This window comes from Aotus nancymaae, unplaced genomic scaffold (genome assembly GCF_030222135.1).
Source record: "Aotus nancymaae isolate 86718 unplaced genomic scaffold, 86718_ANA_hifiasm-v0.15.2.pri h1tg000009l, whole genome shotgun sequence".
Classification (NCBI taxonomy): domain Eukaryota; kingdom Metazoa; phylum Chordata; class Mammalia; order Primates; family Aotidae; genus Aotus; species Aotus nancymaae.
In genome coordinates this window covers 2,618,404-2,633,022 of record NW_026988420.1, presented here as the reverse complement: position 1 = coordinate 2,633,022, position 14,619 = coordinate 2,618,404, and the positions used below count along the sequence as shown (strand labels likewise).

Sequence of the window (14,619 nt, the reverse complement as noted above, 5' to 3'; positions counted from 1 at the left end):
GACTTTTGGAAATGTTGAGATGGGGCAAAAATGTGTTTTGCACACGGGAAGGAAATCAACTTTGGGAACCAGAGAGCAGATTGTTGCAGGTTGAACTGTGTCTCCCAAAAGAGTTGTCGAAGTCCTAACCCTCGGTACCTGTACATGTGACCTTATTTGAAAATAGGGAGTTTGCAGATATGATTAAGGTGGGTCATACTAGATTAGGGAAGCTGACCTTGTAAGAAGAGGAAAATTTGGCTGATACAGGACAGCCACCTGAAGATGGAGGCGAGGACTGGAGTGATGCTGCCACCAGCTGCCAGAAGCTGGAATCCTCCTGTAGCCCCTTCGGAGGGAGCAGGGCCCTGCTGAAAGGGTGATCTCAAACTTCTAGCCTACAGAACTGTGAGCAAGTCCAGTGCTGTTGTTTAAAGCCTTCCAATTTGTGTACTTTGTTAGGGCAATTCTAGAAAACAAATAGAGATTCAAGTCTGGCAAATAATGACCAAACAACGATTTGCTGGATAGAATGATGATTAAAACGTAGGTTGGCCGGGCGTGGTGGCTCACGCCTGTAATCCCAGCACTTTGGGAGGCCAAGGCGGGCGGATCACCAGGTCAGAAGATCGAGACCATCTGGCCAACATGGTGAAACTCCTTCTCTACTAAAAATACAAAAAAAAAAATTAGCTGGGCATGGGGGTGCATGCCGGTAGTCCTAGCTACTCAGGAGACCGAGGCAGGAGAATTGCTTGAACCCAGGAGGCAGAGATTGCAGTGAGCCGAGATCGCGCCATTGCACTACAGCTCGGGTGATAGTGCAAGACTCCGTCTCAAAACAAAACAAACAACAGAAAAAAAAAAAAAAACTAGGTTAGAAAATGAGCAAAGTGGGAGGGAGAGCATCAGGACAATAGCTAATGCATGCAGGGCTTAATACCTAGGTGATGGGTTGATATGTGCAGCAAACCACCACAGCACGTGGTTACCTATGTAACAAACCTGCACATTCTGTATATGTATCCCAGAACTTAAAAGAAAAAATTTTTAAAAAGACAAAATGAGCAGTGTCTACAGCTTTCTGGACTGTGACAGCGTCACCAGCTTAAAGCTGTTACTAGTACTAAATGTAATAAACATTTCTCTTTACTTTCCCCTTAATGTCCTCAGAAACACAGATGAGGGATACATCTTCACATGACTCCTCAGAGCAGTAAAATGATATCAAAACACTCTTCCCACAAGAAACACACAGGCAAAGGATTCTTCAGATAATAGGAATGCTAGTGCGAGAAATAAATTAGAATAAACCATGCGGTTATTTTAAACATTTACTCCTGGAAAGATAGTAAGTTACACAGACTCAATTTTGGGAATAACTTTTCCGTTTATAATTATTGTAATAATTGGAGGAATTAATAAAGTAAAATCATCAGAATAAGTTTGTCACCAAGCTGATTCTGATGGATGGTGTGGTGGATTTATAAACTCTCCTCTGTCACGGGCTGCTGAACAGAAGGAACCCTGTGAAAGTTGTGTCATCGTCCTCATCGGCAAACAAGCCATTGAACCTCTCTCCTCCTGTCACCTGCAGCCACACCTCATCCCCGAGCTTCAGCTGCAGGACAATGCCGCCCGAGGCCTGGTCCTCAGAGCTCATGTAAGCGTCTTTGGTGTGCAGTATTTTTATTCCATTTTTGACCAAAGACACCTGAACGTTCCTGGAGAAAACGGTGATGTGGTAGGTGAAGTAATAGACCCCGGCAATGTGGCAGGTGAATTTCCCCGTTGCTATGTCATAATGCTTGAATTCATTAAACAGGATCTTATCAAATTTAATGGGCACACCTGAAGAAGGAAACTTGCTGAGCACGGTGAGCCCCACAGTGAAAGCGCTTTTTGGTAAGACTAGAGTCTCACCGATTTTCCCTTTCTCTCCTCGATCCCCTTTCCAGCCTCTTATTCCCCGGGCTCCTGGCTCACCCTGGGGCCCCATGGGTCCAGCCTCTCCCTTGGGTCCAGGCTTTCCAATAGGGCCCATGGGGCCTGGTAAACCAGTTGGGCCCAAAGGCCCAATGTTGCCCCTTGGCCCCTCAGGACCAGTGGGACCCACATCACCCTTATTCCCCTTCTGCCCCTGAGGCCCTGTCTCTCCTTGGAGGCCCTTCTCTCCCATGGGGCCTGCAAGCCCCTTGGGCCCATGTTTTCCTGGTGATCCTCTCGAGCCTTGATCGCCTTTGATGCCTTTTGCTTCAACTTTTCCATCTGCTCCTAAATAAACAGCAAATAGAGATGGTTTGTCAAAGATTCCCTTGTGAACAACTTTGGTTTTTCTATAATTGAGCTCACAAATGAAACAAAGTAGTGAACAGGTTCAGTATATGCCCAGGATTTAAAATTCAATTACTCCGGCTGGGCGAGGTGGCTTACGCCTATAATCCGAACACTTTGGGAGGCCAAGACAGGCGGATCACCTGAGGTCAGGAGTTCACGACCAGCCTAGCCAACATGGTGAAAACCCATCTCTACTAAAAATACAAAAATTAGCCAGGTATGGTGGTGCACGCCTGTAATACCAGCTACTTGGGAGGCTGAGGCAGGAGAATTGCTTGAATCTAGCAAGTGGAGGTTGCAGTGAGCCGAGATCATGCCACTGCACTCCAGCCTGGGTGATAGAGTGAGAATCAGTCTGAAAAAAAAAAAAAAGTTCAATTACTCCATCTGGCTACAGTGGCTCACGCCTGTAATCTTAGCACCTTGGGAGACGAGACAGGAGGATTGTCTGCAGCCAAGAGTTCAAGACCAACCTGGCCAACATAGCAATACCCTGACTCTAAAAAAATAAATAAATTAAATTAAATTATTCCAGCCTGTAATCCTAGCACTTTGAGAGGCCAAGTTGGGCAGACTACCTGAGTCCGGGAATTCAATATCAGCTCAGGCAACATGGCAAAACCTCATCTCTGCAGAAAAAATACAAAAATTAGCCAGGCGTGATGGCACGCAACTGTAGTCCCAGCTACTCGGGAGGCTGAGGTGGGAGGATTGCTCGAGCTCAAGAGAGTGAGGCTGCAGTGAGCCATGATCAAACCACTGCACTCCAGCCTGGGCAAGAGAGTGAGACCCTGTCTCAATCAATCAATCAATCAATATCAATTACTCCAATTACACGTGTGTGTGCACATGGACACACAACACACCCCATCACACCTTTTGACTACTGCCTACTAAATTAGTATCAGGGCTCACGTTAGAAATTACAACTCTACCATGTAAGTCTACCATGCTGACTATTAAATAATGTCAATCTGTGAGCAGAGACAGGCAGATTAACTAACATTCAACGCTAGTCATCTGACATCCTCTCAAAACCTCCTCCCTGGAAGGAACATAAAATAAAGGCTGCATCAAGGCACTCATTGCCCTCTCCTGCCCAACCCATTCCCAACCCCTCCATCCTACCAGCAATTCATCATTCTACAGAAACCTTGCTGCTTCCTTGCACCCCCAGCCATACTGAAGAGCCATGGTCGCAAGTGTGGGCTCTGAGGTCAAATGCCAGCTTTGCATTCTGTCCCCACCACATACACACAGAGGACATCAGGCGAGACAGTGAACATCCCGTGCCTCTGTTCCCTCACCTATGGAACTGGGATAATAAGACTGCCTAGTGTCTCGGGATATTGCATTCAGTGAGTCAGTACATGAAAAGCACAAAGTGAAGATTACATGAGTTTGCCGCCGTGACTACCTCCCTACCCTTCAGGAACCAGTTCTAGTGCCACCTCCTCCATGCAGTGCTGCCAGATGCACCAAGTCAAAAACTCAATCTCACTCCTCGGAGCTCATCCACTGAAGCAAGGTTCAAGGTTCAGCAGACCATAGCCACAAGCCAAATTCAGCTTCCCTCCCACAAGCTAATCAAACATGGTTTACGTGGGGGTTTTTTGGTTTTGTTTTTCTGGGGTTTTGCTTCTTTGAGACAGGGTCCCCTGCTCCGTTACCCGGGCTGGAGTGCAGTGACGAGATCATGGCTCACAGCAGCCTCAACCGCCCAGGCTCAAACAATCCTCCCACCTCAGCCTCCTGAGTGGCTGGGACAACAGGCATGTGTCACCATGCCCAGCTAATTTTTTTTATTTGCATAGACAAAGTCTCACTATGTTGCCCAGGCTGGTCTAGAACTCCTAAGTTTAAGCGATTCTCCTACCTGGGCCTCCCAAAGTGTTGAGATTACAGGTGTGAGCCATGGTGCTTGGCCATGGTTTGCATGTTTAAATGATCACCAATAATATTCCACAATACATGGAAACCATGTGAAATTCCCATTTCCGTCTTTACACGTACTGCATCACTGGAACATAGCCATGCTTATTTATGGAGCATCTACAGCTTCTTTTCACTACAAGGGGAAGTTGAGTAGTAGTGACAGAGCTGTCTGGCCTGTAGAGCCAAGAATATTTACTACCCAGCCCTAGACAAAGCCTGCCAATCCCGGCAGAATCTCCCCCTCTGGAGAGTAAGAACTGTGTCGCCTTTATCGTAAGATCATAATCAGCATGGAGGACTTTTCCACGGTAAACACTTAATAGTTACTGTTAAATCCTCCACAGCTCAGAATTGGAGCACCATAAATAGGAACTTCTAACCTCGTTCTCCCTTCTCTCCACTCGTCCCATCCTTCCCAGGGCTGCCGGGATGTCCCGGTTCTCCTAGGTGGAAAAGAAGAAAACAGGCATGAGTTGAAATTCCGTTTCTGATTTTTCTGGCCATTGATCTCCATCAGCCACGTGCACTGGAGAGTCTGGGGGTGACCCCCGCCCTGAGGGGTGCTCTGTCCCCCACACGAGTGCAGATGGAGAGAGGCAGGCATGAGTGGACATCTGGAGTGCTGAGCTGTGTAGGGTAAGTGATCTAAGAAATGAACTGAGTGACTTCCCAAGCGCCCATCTCTAGGACGTACCTAGAGCAACAGCAAGACAGAGCAAGGAGGGAGTGTGTGCAATGGGGAGTGACGGTCCCTTCCCTTCCTATGACAAGGACTCAGGCTGTGATCTGAAGGTTGGAGGTGTGGGGCGGTTTCCTCACTCTGTTCCTCTTCCATCACTCTGAGGAGAGTGGAATGGAAGATTTGCTAGCCTTCTCCGAAACACAGATGACTATGGTTATGTGACACTAGCCCAAGATAAAAGAGAGAGTTCTGAAAGGATCTCCCTAGTGCCTTAGATTGGGGGTAAATGCCACTAATCAAGCTGGCAGAGAACATCAGTCTAGTGAGGCTCTACTGACCATGGTCAAGTCCTGGTACTCGAAACAGGCCCCCCTGAGCCCCAGCTCGGTGTGCTATCCCTCAGCAGGTTGAAGATGGCTCCGGCCATGGCAGGCAGTACGCATTGGACCACGGCTCACCCCAGACTCTAGCTTCTCGCAAAGCAGCAGAGACCCCTGTACTTCAGTCCCACTGACCCAGCTGTGGGGCGACGGGGGCAGGCTGGGCTGGCTTGCAGGTCCTGAGACAGGACTGACACAGGCAGACTTGTTTCTGTCATGATGTCTGTTCTCCCAGGACACCAGCGCTCTGGAGCGGGGCCTTGGTCAGTGTGGGGCCTCTGAAAGGGGGCAGGGAGAAGTCATCCCTACATTTGCCCCTCCCTCCCCTCCTCCCCTCCACTGTTTCCCTGTGTCTTCCTCTCCTTCCCTCTTTGTTTCCCTGCTTGGTTCTCGGTTCTCCCATTCTCTTAGAGCAGAGGCCTCTGAGCTCCCATGATCACGCAACCACAAATCACAAAGCATGAACACAGACCCTGATCAGTAGACATTTATGTGTCTCTAAATTATGCCAAGGTGGTATATAAAAAATATGTTTATTATAAAACATACACAAAAATACGTTTTAAGATGATAAGATAAAAATGAAGTAAATTCTTAGTGTGAGCAGTGTGATTGAATATTCTTCTAAGAAATTATATTATATATAAAATACCTACGAATCACATAGAAAAAATAGATACAACATTTGCTTCTAAGGAGTATGTAAAACTTGAAAGAATGGACATTGTTGAGCAAAGAGTAGAGAAATTCAACAGGGGAGAGGTAGAGAAATTTGGTATTGAACACAGGAGTGTTCGTCTTAGTCCTCTGTCTTTTTCATCCACCTATTTATCACCTTTTGTGTGTAATATTTTATAACAAAAATTTTAAAAATGAAAATCCTATATATTCAGAAATAAAACACACACATGCACACACACACACCCCCCCCAACTGTGGTCTCAGTGTGAGGGCAGAAGACTTGATTTCATTTAGGGTAAGGCTTGGCTGTTTGTTGGGACTGGGCTGTTTGCTTCCCAGGGACTGGAATAGTGTGAATGAGCTGGAGATGTTAGCCAGGAGAAGACGCCTCACAGAGCAGACGTGCAGGATGGTGGTTAGAAAGACATAAAGTTGCTTCCTGGGGACGCTTGGCTTCATCCAGCCCCCACAAAAAACCACCAGGCCACCAAATGCCATAAGCTGAGACATGTTAGAAATACCAACTTATCTTTAAAAAGATCCATAGAAGTTTTGATATTTTCTTTCTGCTCCCAGATGGATCATTCTGCACAGGGCTCAAGAATGACACCCCATTCAGAAACCAAGTCTATTGATTGTCGTTATGGAAACCACTCAGACTTCCCGGCTTTTGCAAATCTCCCTCCCAGAGGCTGGATCCGGTCCCCAAATCCCCAGACCCTGGAACAGGGTCCCAACCTAGGTCGTTGATGCATAAGCAGCAGCTGTATGGCTCAGATTCTCATCTCCTTTTGTGTCATCTGTCATTCCGCATCTCCTGCCTCATGGCGCGACGCGGTATTAGCTCTCACCTGCACTGCAGCTGGGTGCTTGCTGCCAAATAATTCGTGATCAGATCTCTACTGGCCTTATGTTGCCAAAAATTCATCACACCTGTCGCCTGAGGTGGGCGAATCCATGACATCATGTACTACTGAAAATGTTCTGTGGTATCAAGGGTGAGAGAGCTCAGGAGGGCAGAGGTCATGTCCATCTCATCCTGTGCTCTCCACCAGCACCTGGCACAGAGTGTGGCATGGAGCAGGGCCAGTGAGTGCTGCTGGGTGGATGGGTGGATAGATGAATGGGGTCAGGCCCCGGTGAGTGTTGCTGGGTGGATGGGTGGATGAATGGGTGGGGTGTGAGTGGGTAGGTGGAAAACCACACAGATGATGAGTGAAGCAGATAAAAGGAGTGAAGGGAGAAGCTGAAAGGCAGCCGGAGCCTCCAGGTGAGTACCTGCATCCCCTTTGTCACCCTTTGCTCCGTCTCGTCCATCTCTTCCAGGCAGCCCATTGTGACCGGGGTTCCCAGGGATGCCAGGGTGCCCTTGCCTGCACGTGTCCTGTGAGTTTATGCCCCCTGTGCAGATTCCAATGGCAAGCAGAAGCCACCAGATCCTCATGGTTCAGATGACAGACTCTGAACTGAAAGAGGGAAACAGAAACCCAAAGGAGAAAGCTTTTTTGCTGGGGCCCTGGACACAGCCTCCGTTCCGTGCAGTGGGAAATGGATGAGCTGTCCCCCGCCCCAGACCCACACCTGGACAGACCTGGACAGAGGGCTCAGGGCAGGGAAGGGCAGAAGCCTGGCAGCAGACCAAGCTGGTTATAATCAGAAAGACGTCGTCCTTGGAAAGTAACACTTGTGATTGGAACCACTCTTCAAGGTGAATGCGCAATAAAAAAGCCAAGTTTAAGGTCAGAATACTCTTCCATCATCTAGCTTTGAGAAAATCAGTTTTCTGAACCAGAGATAAATGCCTACTTATCTCACAGGACTGTTGTAAAGACCAAATTGTATCACAATATGCATAAAGGCACATTCGAAATAGTAAAGCAAACATAGCATTACCACCTGATCCAGCAATTCCACTGCTGTGCATCTACACAAAAGAACTGAAAGCGAGGACTGGAACAGAGCTCCATGTTCACAGTTGCATTATTTTCCACAGCATTCTGGAAGACGTTAGCCAGGAGAAGACACCTCACAGAGCAGACGTGCAGGATGGTGGTTAGAAAGAAAGTTGCTTCCTGTGACCCTTGGCTTCATCCAGCTCACTCAAAAAGCCATCAGGCCAGCAAATGCCATAAGCTGAGACATATTAGAAACACCAACTTATCTTTAAAAAGGTCCATAGAAGTTTTGATTTTTTTCTTTCTGCTCCCAGATGGATCCATCAAGTGTCCATCAGTGGATAAACAGATACATGCAATGTGGTAGGTCCACACAAGGGAATATTCTTCAGCCTTAGAAAGAAAGGAAATTCTAACACGTGTTACAACATGGATGGACCTGGAGAACATTTTGCTAAGTGAAACCTGCTAGTCACAAAAAGACAGACCTGGATAATTTCACTTATGAGAGGTATCTAGGACAGTCAAACTCATATAAAGAGAAAGCAGGATGCTGGTTGCCAGGGGTGAAGAGAGAGGGAAAAGGGAGTTGATTGATGGGTACAGAGTTTCTCTGGGAAGATTTTAAAAGAGTTCTGGAGATGGATAGTGGTGATGGTTGCACAACAAAGAGAGCATACTTAATGCCACCGAACTGTGCCCTGAAAATGGTTAAGCTGGTAACTTTTATGTTATATATTTTTTTACCACATTAAACAGTTAAATTATTTTTTTTCTTTTTTTTTTTAAGATGGGGTTTCACCATGATGGCCAGACTGGTCTTGAACTCCTGACCTCAGGTGATCCACCCACCTCGGCCTCCCAAAGTGCTAGGATTACAGGCGTGAGCCACCTCGCCTGGCCAATTAAATTAAAAATTAAAAAAAATAGTAAAGCAGGCCAGGCATTGTGGCTGACACCTGTAATCCCAGCACTTTGGGAGGCTGAGGCAAGTGGATCACGAGGTCAGGAGTTTGAAACCAGCCTGGCCAACATGGTGCCCTGTCTCTACTGAAAATACAAAAATTAGCTGGGCGAGGTAGCATGAGCCTGTAATCCCAGCTACTCGGGAGGCTGAGGCAAGAGAATCACTTGAACCTAGGAGGCAGAGTGAGCCGAGACCCCGCCATTGCACTCCAGCCTGGGCGACAGAGTGAGGCTCCATCTCAAAAAAAAAAAAAGAAAAGAAAAGAAAAAGAAAAAATAGTAAAGCATTCCAAGCAGTCTTACTGTAATGAGAGGTATTCTTTGAGTCTGGGTCTTGTTTTTCTAGGAGGCCACTGTGAAGAAGGGCCACACATGCACACAGAAAAGGTCACACAGTTCAGAAGTGTGTTTTCAAGTCTCTTCCTCTGTAGACACTGCCCCCGCCCCAGGTTATCCATGCGGTTTCCCGCCGCAGCAGGAGCAGGAGCTAAGACCGTGCTTGGCCAGTGCTCCAAAAGATGGAGCAGCAAACGCAAGGCCCAGAAGGGAGATGAAACGTGAACGGCCGGACCTCCTGACTCAGCAACGCTCCCCATCAAGGCTGTGGACGCCATGTTCCTCTCCTACATGGCGCCTGTCATGGCACGGGCTTCACATTTGTTTGTATAATTATAGGGTGAAGAATCTGGCTCCCTGCCTGCCTGTATTTCCTCATTACTGTCTTCCCAGTACTCAATATTAAACTTGGAACAGCAGATTGAACAAACACTTGTTGAATGAAATTAAGGTATCATGGGAGATGTCTTGGGATATATACATTTATAATTTTTGGAGACAAGGTCTTGCTTCATCACCCAGGCTGAAGCACAGTCATGTAATCAAAGCTTACTGTAGTCTCGACCACCCAGCTCAAGCAATCCTCCTGCCTCAACCTCCCAAGTAGCTGGGACTACAGCCAGGCACCATCACATCCGGCGAATTTTTTTTTTTTTGAGGTGGAGTCTTGCTCTTGTCACCAAGGCTGGAGTGCAATGGCCAATCTCCTGTCACTGCAACCTCCACCTGCCGGGTTCAAGCAATTCTCCTGCCTCAGCCACTGGAGTAGCTGGGATTACAGGCGCCACCACCATGCCCAGGGCATTTTTGTGTTTTCAGTAGACATGAGGTTTCACCATGTTAGCCAGGCTGGTCTCAAACTCCTGACATCAGGCGATCTGCCCATCTCAGCCTCCCAAAGCGCTGGGATTATAGGTGTGAGCCACTGTACCCAGCCCTAATCTAATTTATTTATTTATTTGCTTTCTTACTCCTTTTTCTTTTCTTTCTTTTTCTTTCTCTGTCTTTCTCTCCCTCCCTCTCTTTTTCTCTTTCTTGTCTTTCTCTATTTCTTTCACTCCCTTTCTTTCTCTCTTTCCCACTCCCTCTCTTTCTTTTCTTTCCTTCCTTCCTTCCTTCTTCTTTTGAGAGACTGGGTCTCACTCTGTTGCTCAGGCTGCTCTTGACCTCCTGAGCTCAAGCAATCCTCCAATCTCCCAAAGTGCTAGAATTACAGGCTGGAGCCACTGCACCTCGCTTTTAGAATTTTGAAAAACAAAAACTGGGGTCTAGTGCAACTGGTCAAAACCCAGATCCTCTCATAGCACTGATAGCCATGTAAATCTGCACATCCTTCTGGAAACGTTAAAGAGCAAAAGACATCTATGTCTTTCACCCTGTATTCCTATCCCTAAAATTCTTAATATTCCAAAACCGTGTGCCAATTGTGTGACTTTACCTGCAGCATTATCTATAACAGTGAAAAAGTGCACACCACGTAATGTGTAACGGGGAAAGACTTAGTATATGTAATAGTATGTAACTGCTGAAATAATTATGAAAGTCATGCAGAAATATGTAAATTACATGTCATGCTGAATTTTAATAGTAGACTAAAATGTCATGCACATTATAAATGTACTTATGACTATGAATATTTACAAAAACTCGAAGGGAATATATGTAAATGAAGACGGCTGCTATAGAATGGCGATGGTTATGGGAGCATTTCATTTATAAAAATGCTTTTTTTACAATGCCTATACAAATATTTCTAGAGATTTTGAAAACCAGCAAGACTGTCATCCAAAGGACTGTACTGCTATCTGGGGGAAATGTCACACGGTGCAGTCCAATGCAAATGGGAGTATTTTTGGAAAAGGAAATGCAGATGTTTCCCTGTGAAGTCACAAATCCGCTTCATTTCAGGAAATCGAGTTGCATTTTCTTGGAGTCAAACTCCAGGAGAAATATACACCAGCCTCCTTTGTTAAACTCAGACTGGAAGCAGTCAAATCTAAATTCCATCAACCAAACTTTGGTGAGGGGTCTGTAATTTTCATTTTTAGCTTTTCAAAATGTGGAGTACAATGATTCCAGGAATAAAATGATCACAAGATTATAACGGTGTCAAGTTAGGATAAACTCCATTTTGCCCTCTGGAGAAGAAGGAGCCAGGCTAAAAGCAAACAGCTATTCTTCTATAATTCTTTCACTAGCTTTGCGTACTTGATGTAGGTAGATTCTATCCAGCTTGTTTATATAGGAAGTAGACAACCTTCCAACAAATGATTCTGATTAACCTAATATACGTTCTCCCAAATGCGCAGCAAAGTCAGTTGTGGCACTGTTTCTTATTTATTTATTTGTTTGTTTGTTTGTTTATAGAGACACAGTCCTGTGATGTTGTGCAGGTGTGACGCGAACTTCTAGGCTTAAGCGGTCTTCCTGCCTCAGCCTCCCAAAGAGCTGGGATTAGAGATATGGCCACCACCCAGCTTGGCACTATTTTTAATAAGAAAATTTAGAAAGTTTATACCTCCAGTTTAGCCTCTTCTTCAATGTAGAACATTGATGATTTGCACAAGGAATATAGAAGAAATTCTATTAATGTTATTTTAAAAATAAAAAAGTACCTTCATGCCTCTCACAAAGCTATGGGTCGGACTCTCAGTTTCATTAGTTCAACCACAGTTACATTCTCAACCTTTAATTTCTGGGTCTGGTCTTTTTCCAGAAGGCACTAGAGCTAGGATCCTCTTCTGTCTCCCATCTTTCCCTGCAATCACCTCCTCCCTCTCTCTTCTCTTACCTGAATTTCTGTCCTCCCTAGTCCCGACTTATTCTGTGCACCACACCTAGCCTAGTGATCACTTAGTAGGTACCAGCCTGGGTTAGAGCTTTATGAAGATAGTGACTGCTTTTTTCCACTTCCTTATTTTCAGTGCCTTATTCAGTACCTTATTTTCAGTCAAATATTTGTTGAATGAATCAATGCAGCCATGCAAGAAATACTCTCCTGGTTCCAACTGTGCGTGGACCATCGCTTGGGAAGGTGACCGGGTCTCAACTCTGATCCTTGTCAGTGCTTTCATGGAGTTGCTAGTTATCTCCCACAGCCCTCTTGCCTTAGAAGTTTTAGCTGGGCTCCTAGCCGCCCAGGATAGACTGCACTCCCCAGCCTCCCTTGCAGCCTGGATATGACCATGGAACTAGACTATAGGCCATGGGAATGAGCAAAAGTGAGGCATGTAATTGTGTGCAATGACCGGCCTTAAAGGGTAAGGGGGTGTCCTTTCCCGCCTCCCGTGTGGGTGTGTGCATGGTGTGGTGAACCATGTGCAACTCCTTGAAGGAGGGCAACAGTTTGGGGGTAGAAAACCCCTGGCCTCAGATGACTCCACAGACCAGACCTGTCCTGCCAGCACATCTTCGACATGAGTACATGAAACAGAAATAGACTTCTACCTTGCCTAAGCCACTGTTATGTGGGGTCTCTGGGACACACAGCTGAGCCCATTTCCTGACGAACGCAAGGTGTGCGCTGCCCGAGGTGTGGCGCTCATCAGAAGTGAGGAGGCTTGCAGACATCTGTAGTCAGCCAGAGTGACAACTGCTGGGGCCTCACTGGGCATACAACTCTCCCCGTCGTATATGTAAAAAAGCGACAACAGTCACTGCCTTGGACAGGTCAAGACAAGATCTTTATACATTCATATCATATGAATGTATAGAGAATGGAGGCCGTCATTCTGCAGAACGCTGTGCCCGCATGAGCCTGACATACTGGCTCGGTCGGGGCAAAGGGACACAGACCGCAAATAACTTTGAATTAGTCCCCCCAAAATGGGTTCTTATTTAGTTCATTTATTCTGGCTTGTTCTATGCTTTACCTATATTTGTCCTTTGCTAAAGGATCTCTTGAGAAATGGTCACCCAGTGCCCTTCCTGATTAATTTTCTCCAAGAACGTCGTGTCCTTAATTCAACAGCCCAGGTTATCACTCTTAAGAGTCTTAATTTCTCCAAACTAAGATTTAATACAAACCTGCTAGAAATCAGCTGAGTGATTTCTACCAGGTTTCCAAACCTCAGAGCCTCAGCTTCCTCCTGCTTATACTGGGAAGGATGAACTAAAGCCCTCCCAGCTCTGACAGTCTAAGAGTCCAAATAGCTCTAGGGTGCTTTCATCAAATATATTGTCTTCCATGCACTCTCTATATTGTAACTTTATACATTTCTTCTTCAATATATATTGTTTTTTTCCTATACTGTAAATTAGCATAGCCATAAATATGAAAATTATGCAATTTGAATATGATAAACCTGATCAAGAAAAAAAGTATACATTAAAATTTGTGCAGAATAATCTATAAGCTTCTCTAGAAAGCTCTCTTAAAAAGATTCAGTGTTCTCATGACTTATTCTATGGTTTTTATCTCTCCTTCTAGCCAATTGCAGAGTTCTAGCAGAAGAATTTCAAAGTCTGCTTTTATCTCCTCCGAAGCCTCTTCCTCAAGAATGAATTTTGAAAGTGGCTTATCCTTTCCTACCCAAAACTCTATAGACATCTGACTCTTTTGCAAATGACTAAGCGGGATTATCCCACAGATAATATGAGCACTGTTTTAGGACCTAGATGCCTTAAATTGACTGTAAAGAAATCCTTTCCTAATGCACTTACCTGAACCTCAGGACTGCAGGCTGGACCCAGGTACTGTGCAAACCAGGAATCAAGGGCCAGCTAAATAAAATCAGCCTTCCTGCCATACAACTCCCTAGTGGATATGGCTGCAAAATAGCAGGAAGGGGAGGGAACAGGGGAAGGCCGAGATGTCTTGGAAGAGCTTCAAGAATTACAGCCACACTTGAGTCAGGTAGCATCTTCTACCAGCACCACTTTGTTTAGAAAAGTTAGCTCTTTTTGAATGGAATGAGGGAATACCTTCAAGAGGAGTCTGAAGGAAGGAGTGCCGCAGGCAGGTTTCTTTTTCTAAGTGATGTTCAAGGCTTTGCTTCAGTGCTTCTCCCTGACCCTGGGGTAATTAACGCTGCAACACAACAAAACTGAAGGCTATTGACAGCGGCTGGGTCTCATTTGGATCCCGGACGATTAGAATTCTATCGCTTAATTAGATTCTCAGTGTCGTCATTCCTTAGGATTTTAGGCATTTGTGTAGGTATGGGTTCAGTGCCCATTCCCCTCTCACAATCACACACTCCACCCACCGCGGAGAACGCGGTACAGCCATTTGTTCAATGCCGGTAATCATAGGTTCTCTTTCCTCGTATCTAGTAACATTTATCCAAAATTAACGAGTATCTTCCATAGGACAGAGGAGCCCAGCCCAGTTTCCCAAGGTGCCGCGGAGCACCGAGCTGGAGCAGAAGCCACGGTGTGCCCCAGCTCGGCGGCGCCAACTCCTTCTCCCCTTACTTGCACCGTGCCT

General features: G+C 45.9%; 1 protein-coding gene across 1 annotated transcript; it reads right to left on the bottom strand.

The window, feature by feature from the left end:
• Positions 1-1,295: 1,295 nt before the first annotated feature.
• Positions 1,296-14,064, bottom strand: LOC105709520 (C1q and TNF related 9). The gene is made up of 4 exons (XM_012441480.3): positions 13,854-14,064; positions 7,273-7,460; positions 4,632-4,694; positions 1,296-2,253 (listed from the first exon to the last, which is right to left on the bottom strand). Exons 2-4 carry the CDS (start codon positions 7,436-7,438, stop codon positions 1,481-1,483), a joined length of 1,002 nt encoding a protein of 333 aa, XP_012296903.1. The 5' UTR covers positions 7,439-7,460; positions 13,854-14,064; the 3' UTR covers positions 1,296-1,480.
• Positions 14,065-14,619: the final 555 nt, after the last annotated feature.